The sequence below is a fragment of the Acromyrmex echinatior genome, chromosome 11 (assembly GCF_024713525.1).
Source record: "Acromyrmex echinatior isolate Ae372 chromosome 11, ASM2471352v2, whole genome shotgun sequence".
Taxonomy (NCBI): Eukaryota; Metazoa; Arthropoda; class Insecta; order Hymenoptera; family Formicidae; genus Acromyrmex; species Acromyrmex echinatior.
The window spans coordinates 9,791,399-9,800,526 of record NC_141862.1 but is presented as its reverse complement, the minus strand read 5'-3'; the positions used below and the strand labels follow the sequence as shown (position 1 = coordinate 9,800,526).

Sequence of the window (9,128 nt, the reverse complement as noted above, 5' to 3'; positions counted from 1 at the left end):
TCCTGAAAAAAAAGAAGGTGAACGACATATCAGTCTCAAGAGCTTGGTATATTTATTTACATAGATATACGAAGTCGCACATATATAAAGTCACAATGATATAGTTTATCCGTCGTTTTCCTCATTCGATTGAATTACAGTTCGCGTGCAAAGGTATCTTCGTGTCATGGAAAATTATCAAAAATCACCGGTCACAAACCCTGCCACTGTGATAGTTTTATGTTCACGCTGTTACATATAGCTGTTCTTTCAACATGGGACAACGCGACAGACTGAAATATTCAGATCGCACTGCCATCGATGCACTTACAAGTATGGATTTCAAGTATAAAATTATCAATTTGTTATTTTTGTATGTTATTTGTTATAAATTAAGAATGCACTGGAAGTGGCAGCGGTTTGAATTCGAATTTCTATCTGCTCATCTTACATATTTCCAAACAATTTGAGAGGCGCGAAATGATGCCAAGTAAGGTCTCGAGAAGCTACCCGTTAACTATTGCTTGTTTATAAAAATAGGCTATCAGAGATGTTTGTGAGTGTTATGGTTAAAATATTGAATCTAAACGCCTGTCAGAAAGAGAGAAAGAGATGGGGGAGAAGGGGGAGGAGGGAAAGGGAGAGAGGGAGAGAGAGAGTATGACACTTACAGATTTTTACATACAGTATTTTTCCGCGCAAAAATATTGGATTTAAACATCCGTAAGAATCATACAATGAACGCATGTGGTACGCTATAGTACTCTGGGTTACATGCTAAACGATGACAGATCATTTCTTTATCCTTCTTTTTTGGCGAAACAAATGCCCGTGCGGCCTCACGTCTCTCGGTGAATCCTAATGTATGTATGTATGTATATATCGGCTCATTTATATAGAGAGATGAACGTGTATCGGTGAAACTACAGAGCTATCAGATACAATGCACACATTTATCTATATCTTAACGTAATATTGTGAGACCCCATAATTATTATACGTTAACAATTTGCAATCTCTCACTCTCACTTTTATAAATATACGGGTCGGGAATATATTTTTTTAACATACATGCTCATTACGTACTATGACGGTTTAATGACGTTGACGCCGATCACTTCGTTTCGCCATTGTGCTATCTTATATTAGAATGCGGCAATCGCGACGACTCGTCATACATGATTGAATGCATTTAACAATGTGGATCTTATTTCGTTTAAGTACGCCGCGTTACACAGCATATTTATATTTATGCTAAATCGAGGAGGCTTACTTCCTGAATTGTATTTGAGCGTGTTCGACTAAAAATCGTCGAACTCTAATGTTACCATTGTAAGATACTTGATGAGCTGACGATGGGAATACAATATATGCAGCGTATAATGGAAACAAATGCTGTCTCGATTGCACACAACACAAACGCGGTATTTTTATATAATAATCACAGGTCGACATTTTTTGTTAAATGCTTAATTCCATAACTCTCTCCAAATATCGCGGCAACATCGAGCTTGGTCAAACTTAAACAGTCAGATTATATGTGTTAAACTCAATAAATTCAAAAGCTAGCAAAAAAATACAACTAATTTGAAACTAAGTAATAAATGGTGCAGTCCACGTGACGTTATAAAAGCTTCGAAGTATTTGACCATTCGGAAGAAGGACTAATTAATCAATCAAAAAATTCTTCGAAGCACTTGTAGCATTAAGTAGACCGTAGCCAAAGACGAATAAATATAAAACATATATTCTTAGATGAAAATATTCCTAGATTATTGTGCTATTGATGCATTTAGAATCTTCTTGTTTAAGCTATTATTAAATAACGCTCTTTGTCGGACACGTTAGTTGTTAGTAAAAAACTGATACTAGCCAGGATTTCTTTGCGATATTTATAATATGCGAGATAGTAATATGTAGGTCAAAATTGATATCGCTATGCTTAAATAAGTATGTACTAAACAAAATTCATTGCATGTTGCTGTTTCGAGGCCAGTGTTTCAACTTGATAAGATTGAAACTTAATATTTACTACTATAATGTTCGTTGACAATATATTTTTGTATCGCATTTTATATATATATATATATATATATACACACACACACACACACACATATATATATATATATATATGTATACATATCATACTTCATTTCAAATTAAATTAAGAATAAATAAATTTTCTTGAAGAAAATTTTTGCGATTTGCAATTTCATTCAATTTCATTGTAATTAACATTCAGAAAATTGTAACAATGCATACAATACACATATTATACTTGCATGCAGAAATTACGAATCACATTTTCGCTTTTTTATTAACAAAATTTCACATATCATCTGATATGTTTGTCTCATTCTGTTTGATAAAAAAAAAATCTAAAATATTTATAGCGATTGCTTTTACAGATATACATTATTTTGAAATAATTTAATATTGCAATAAATTTATCATATTGTTTACATTATGTTTCGATAATTTGGAAACTACATATAATGAAAATATTTGTTTATAGTAGTGATATTTTTTCAATAATTTAAAAATAAATCAAATTAATTTAAATTTATTATACTCATAATTACTAATAATCTTTTTTTAATCTTTTATTATGATATAAATATATCGTTCATATGAAAATTATTTACATTCAAAAATTATTACATTCGCTCAAAATATTAATGATGCTTATGGAACGCGGTTTTCTTTCATCATGTAATATTTAAATACATATACCCAATATTGATATTATTTCTAAAATTATTATTTATTCATAATAGAATAGCGACCAGCGTTAATTTTTTATAATCTGATATTACATCAGAGCATTTTATTTTTTATCCAATTTATTTATAATTAAATTTATACAAAAAATGTATTTATTACATCTAAAAATATTCAATTTTTAAAATTTTAAATTAGTGAAATAAAAAAAGTAATTTTTTTAGTTTATTTAAATTAATTATCACATACATATGTTATCAGGTATAATAATGGTATATTTTTAGGTTCTTTCAACAAAACATTTTTCTTTTATTATTTATAATTTAAAAAATATTACGTTTTCATAAAATATAAATACGTTTTCTAACAGGTTCAATATAATCGTGAAGTTATTTTAAATATAAATTATTTTTACTTCCAAGTTTTCCATGTAATACGTAGAATTAATCAATTTTCTGGAAGAAAAAAGAAAAGAATCAACGAATTAAATAATTTAGAGAAAAGTTAAAAGTTTTTTGACAAGTTTATCGTCTTTTCGAGACTTAAAATATTAAATTAATATAAAATTTCAAGCACACGCAATAGTCTGTAATTCTAAAATCAAGCCTTTCATGACATATATATACGACTTATATTCTAATTATTTAATTTAGCAATTATCATACTTGTTTCATTCGCTTAAATCTTCATTGCCATAATCCTGCGTAGTTGCCATATAGATTTGCAGGCAATGGACCACCTGCTGTAAATAGTCGAGTACCCGATGCATCATAGCAATGTGTATAAATGGCGGGAGTGTATTTCACATTTTGGAAACCATCTATATATTCTTCATCCGGAAACTGGAATAAATATATAAATCATTCCATATATAAAATGAATTAAATTAAAGTGACAAAATATAATAAAAAGTTAGATTTAAAATTGGAACCTTTCAAAAAAAAAAACCACACGTGATTACTATTTACATTGTCACTAATATTTTCCTATGATACATGACTCTTTGTGTCATATGATGATACATATGATGATTCACGAAAACGTTTAATTTAAAATTAATTCAAGTATAAAAAGTGTGCTAATAAAGCACACTCACATTACTTTTCATGCAACAATTATCTAATTATTTATGAATTTGAAGACAAATATATCATTATCTTTAAACAATACAATAAAACCACTTACCACATATCCTTTTGAAGCTTTTAACACAACAGTTCTATTAGAATTTATAGAAGATTCCAGATATTTTTGAGCTCTAACATCATAGAACATAAGCATTCCTAGTCCAGTTCCAATAGTTAAAACAGAGCCTTGAAAACTTGCTGATCTGATACCACAACCGCTATATCTGTACTCAAGAATTTATTGGTATTATTAAGTGACTCTGAAATACTAAAAAAAAATTAGATTATTTAAAAAAAAATTAATTTACCTTGATGGTATTTTTTTAATTGGTTGCAATGTACGTGCGTCCAGTAGAAGAGTATAAGACCTGCATCCAATTGCGTATACACCATCGTCTTGTACAGCAAGACAAACATTTTCCTGGCAGGCTGGCAGTTTTCTAGATATTTTCTGTTTGAAGGATTCGGCCGACCAGATATGTATAAAGCTATTGAGGGTCAACGCTGCGATCTCCTTGTATGCTTTATTGAATGCTAGCGCTCGGACTTTCTGTGCGGACTTGCATTCCTTCACGCAGACAGGCTGAATCAATCTAAATAGAAGTGTATTATTAGAAGTCATTTTTAAAGATTAATAATGAAATTAATAATAGTAAATACTAAAAGCATTAAAAATAATAATAATAATGATAATTATTTCCAGTTTCAGATTTCTGAATTTCTATTATCTCATTGGATAAAAAAAGATTAATACATTTTGATATCTATTATAAAAAGAAAATTATTCTGCTTTTCTGCTTTTAGTATGGCAAAGGAGACTACAATTTTAATTGTATATTCGATTTTACCTATGTGTAGGCACATCTGCTTTATCGGGAGCTTCAGCGAGATCACTATCAATACGCCATAGAGCCATTTTCGTATCTCTAGAACCCGACACTAAAAATTCATCATCCAACCAGCACATATCGAATACCCAATCCCTATGGCCACTTTCGCCGACGCAAACTGGATCCAAAGTCGGTAATCTATAGATAGCTATTTCATTACTATTTCTTGCTCCGGTGGATAAAAGAGTTCTGTAAGACAAAGATAAAATAAAATAAAAAATTTTGGTTTTTTTTTATTTCTTAGGATGATAAGAAGTGATGAGAAGAAAAATCCAGACATTACCTCGAAGGATTAATCTGAACGGAATGAATGCCACATTGCTGTTCGGGCATAACGTTACCGCCCGGACTGAGCTGTCTTCCATGAAGAGATGGAATCTGATCTAATTTTTGCGTCGCTACGTCATAAACCATAAGTTTATTGCACTTTGTACCGAATACTACTTGTCTATCACTTAACCACTGCGAACAAAATACTTTGTTCATGTTGTTCAAGCTGACCGAATATTCCTTAAATAGATCGTGCGTCAATATATGACGGGAACCGTATTCCTGATTGATATTCCGCACTTCGCGCGTATTCGTTTCGCGTGCGCGCACATAATCTACGAAGTTGAAGGATGTTCTCAGGAACTGTTTGCCTTCGGTCACCGTCTCGGCTTCATCATCACTTGACTCGTAACATACGAAATCATCCGGCTTATCCGGCTTTCTATTTCTTTCATGTCGTAATGCCATCCTAAAAAAAAATAATTAATTCAATAATGCACTAATGATGACAGCATATAATTAATAATTTTTACCTTTTAGATCGGCGATCGTCTAATCTGCTGCTATAAGCACACGGAGGATGTCTTCCGTACACAGTCATTCTTTGTGTTTCAGCCATTATTATAATTTAATGTTTAACGGACTTTACAATATTCAGGCAACTTGCAAGGAACACTGAGTATTATTATTGAATAGGAAAGTCTTATTAGTGAAAATAAAAACAAAATCGGTAATAATTATTTATGTCAAATAAAGAGAAAAAAGATTCTATATTGGCAACAATATTTGCGACTTGATACAATACTTTTTACTATAAATATAAGCAGTCTCTTACGAGAGAGATATTAGCTAGTTTTAACGTCTCCTCCCTTCTTTCTCTCCTTCTTTATAAGCTTCTATTTTTTTTTATCTAAATGTATTTACAAAATTTTGGCAGATTATATTAAAATTAATCAATAAAGTCACATTCAAATTACAATATATCCTAAGATACTTCAAAGATTTCTAGAAGTTTACAGAGAAGAAGTTTTCCTTTCTGTTTTTCTTTAAAGATTTTCTTTCAAGGTTGAGTAAAACAGGTTTTCTTGTCGAGTAACTAACAGCGATAAAATATGACTAGATATACTATCTACTGTAGTAATATAATATATATAATATTAATACATACAACACACACACACACACCTTATTATTATATTATATAGTTTTTTAATATATAAGGTGATGTCTAGATATACTGATTAAACTGGCTACCAGAATCGGTTCAGTTTAATTTTGCTTAGCCAGAGAGATTTGGAAGAGACTAACCCCTATTTACCATACAGAGAGAACGATTCTATTATATCAATCAACTGGGTAATTTCCTTGTAGTAAATAAAAATGTATCTATATTTTATTTCCACACTTTCACTTCTAAGAAAAAGAAATTTGTTAAAATCTTCTTTTTTTCTATAAATTAATTTAATTTTTTTATAAATTAAATTAGTTATTAGATTAAATAGTTATTCTGTTACTCCTGTTTCTTGCAAGCTTATAGAAGTCTTTGGAAATAATTAATTGGACTATTTGCTTGTATAATAAATAAAATATAATTCTTCAATTAATATCGACAATCTAGGTATTATTAGAAATATAACAAATGTAGTTTTATTTATAGATAGACTGATACAAGATACATCCGTCAAGAAATATCTTCAACAATCAGCTGCGATCTAAAATAAACAAAATTTTCAGTCAATACACATTTTTAGAACGTTTGTTTTTAGTATAATTAGATAGTATAAATTTATTTACGATTAGTATAAATTATATTAATTTACTACTATATTTATTATACAAGAGCAATATTTCTCTCTCTCTCTCTCTCTCTCTCTCTCTCTAATAAATCAATTTTTAAGAAACTCTATTTTAAAAATAATGATAAATGAAACATTTTTTCAACAAAGAATCGACAACATTAAGATAAGGACAAAATATTAGCATTTCTACACATAGTATTGCTCGATAAACATTTGTCAAACGTTCTAAAGGATAAAAATAGACTTACAACATATCACAATGACATATCAGAATTTATATATATAAATAATTTGACGATATTCGAGAAAGAAATTTTAAAGGAGATGTTTCTCTGAGAAATTAGAAAAAAGAAGAACTTATATAGAAAATTCTTTCTGTATGATTAGAACGGTTGCATTCGGTGCAACAACATAAAATTGTAAGCATTTTTTATCCTTGTTTAATGTTTGATAAACAAAACAAGGATAAAAAGTGAACTCCAAAGCGAAGAATGCAGATACAAATAAAAACATTTTAAAGAAGTCTTTGAAAAATAAAATTAGAAATTTCTTTTTACAAATCAAAATAATTATATTCGCAAGCTTTTCTTTTGTATACGTTTGAAATGTCTGAGCGTTTGTTTGAATTTTTTTTACAACACTCCGAAGTTTCTACCAGTTTTATTGTCTCTAATTATTTCTGATAAAAAAATTCGAATGAGATGAATTTCCTTTTTTTTCCTTTTTACGATTGCTTACCGTTTTTCGGTAATTACAGTTGCCTTGTACGAGGACAATAAAAGTCACGGGGTGATGATTTATGATAGTCGGGTCGCGGCAGGCATCCTCTGCCTCCTCCTCTCGAACTCAACGTACACCAGATGTACAGTTACACCAGGATAGTTGACTCCTGGATCCGTCTGAGATCGAGATCGTAATAGACCGCGCTATACAAAGGAGGGTCAACTGTCCGTCGAGGACCGATGCTCGTTCCTCGTTGTACGTTCTTGGAGTAGCTGGAGTTGACGCGTGTAACCTCGCTCGCCTGCCGTAAGCCTACGGGCGACGTCGTTCGCGTACGTTCTGGAGTGCCGTGCGACTGGAACTACGGAGAGACGATGCGCGGCCGATACGATCCACCGTGGTCATGATGAGCGGAGAAACGTACGGGGTGACTGCACGAACGGCACCGCCATGTTGAAGGCGACGCTTCAGCGCCTTAATAATCCGAGAGAGACCGTCGTTGCAGCGTCGACAACGATCTCAACTCTGTGTGCCACCCGGGGGGGAGATGATGACGTTTATCCCGACAGCATGATAGGAACGACCGGCATGTCAGGTGTGCGTAATGATCTATGATGGTTTTCCACCACGTGCACACCTACAACTGTCAACATCAGCTTGACTTTCCCCTCTTTCCCTCCTCGCCAGTGGGTCATTTAAACTCTCCCCTCCATCCTATCATTGCTTAATTCAAGACGTAAAGGAACGTTCCGCACAATGGCGACGGCCGCGTTCAGCAGGTAGTTTATTTTGCAACTGTTGGAACTTTTCTTCTCGCTGATTGGGTAATACTTTTAACTCTAAAGGAATGTTCTTATTTCAGCGAGAAAACTTCTAATAGTCGCAAAATAAGCTTTTTGAACGCGGTTGATGGCGAATTGAAAAGAATATGTTTATTTCTTTTTACTGTTGCTGAACTTTGTATATTTTTTGTACTTAAGACTGCGGCACACACAAAAATTAAGCAATAAGTAATATAAAATATATAGTGAGCTAATTAACATTTTGGATTTACTTTTTTTATTGTTTATGTTATTGCCTTGCGTTCTTTACTGTAATTGGCCAATTTGTTTACTATTTTTTGTGTGTCATGGGCTTTAAAGTGATATTTAAAATTTGATAAAAGCGAAGAGAAAAATTCTAATGCAGCGCAGCAATAAAAAATAAATCTAATAGGTACTTTTATTATTGGACAAAACAGTCAGTTCGTCAAGCGATTGAACGTGATTGGTTCTTACTTGTGTATCTGGCTTGAATGTGCCCAGCAATTCGCGCTTACGATCAATGCGTTCGCAAAGTCATAGGAAAAAGTTATAATTTTTTGTCCACAAATTTGATAAGATTTTACGTTAAGTCTGTTTTATGAGAAGTTCTTTTTAGCTTTCTTTCTTTCTTTTCTCTTGACGTTGAAGAGAAAAGGAGAAAAGATGAACCGTGCAAGAAGTTTAGCTAAAAAGAATAGGCCTATTCCTACACTAGACTGTACAAAATCTCTCTTTCTCGCTTTCACCAGATATTAAATATATCTCACTTTAAATTCTAAAATAGTTTAGCTACAAAAAATAAACTCGTGTATC

At 31.7% G+C, this 9,128-nt stretch overlaps 1 protein-coding gene and 1 long non-coding RNA gene across 2 annotated transcripts; both read right to left on the bottom strand.

Moving 5' to 3' along the window:
• Positions 1-29: 29 nt before the first annotated feature.
• On the bottom strand, positions 30-6,097 carry DCAF12 (DDB1 and CUL4 associated factor 12-like protein). The gene is made up of 7 exons (XM_087410863.1): positions 5,524-6,097; positions 5,004-5,459; positions 4,679-4,909; positions 4,139-4,423; positions 3,889-4,054; positions 3,369-3,545; positions 30-3,158 (listed from the first exon to the last, which is right to left on the bottom strand). Exons 1-6 carry the CDS (start codon positions 5,607-5,609, stop codon positions 3,390-3,392), a joined length of 1,380 nt encoding a protein of 459 aa, XP_087266989.1. The 5' UTR covers positions 5,610-6,097; the 3' UTR covers positions 30-3,158; positions 3,369-3,389.
• A 379-nt stretch (positions 6,098-6,476) lies between these two features.
• On the bottom strand, positions 6,477-8,708 carry LOC147908134 (uncharacterized). The gene is made up of 2 exons (XR_015546629.1): positions 7,528-8,708; positions 6,477-6,702 (listed from the first exon to the last, which is right to left on the bottom strand). It is a non-coding gene; the product is annotated as an uncharacterized LOC147908134 (long non-coding RNA).
• Between the last annotated feature and the right edge of the window lie 420 nt (positions 8,709-9,128).

Coding starts and splice junctions, on each gene's coding strand:
- DCAF12 (XM_087410863.1), bottom strand. CDS start 5,609: ATGGCTGAAACACAAAGAATGACTGTGTACGGAAGACATCCTCCGTGT. Junction 4,424..4,678: donor GCAGATGTGCCTACACATAG/GTAAAATCGAAT, acceptor ACTTCTATTTAG/ATTGATTCAGCCTGTCTGCG. Junction 3,546..3,888: donor AAGCTTCAAAAGGATATGTG/GTAAGTGGTTTT, acceptor TATTTATTCCAG/TTTCCGGATGAAGAATATAT.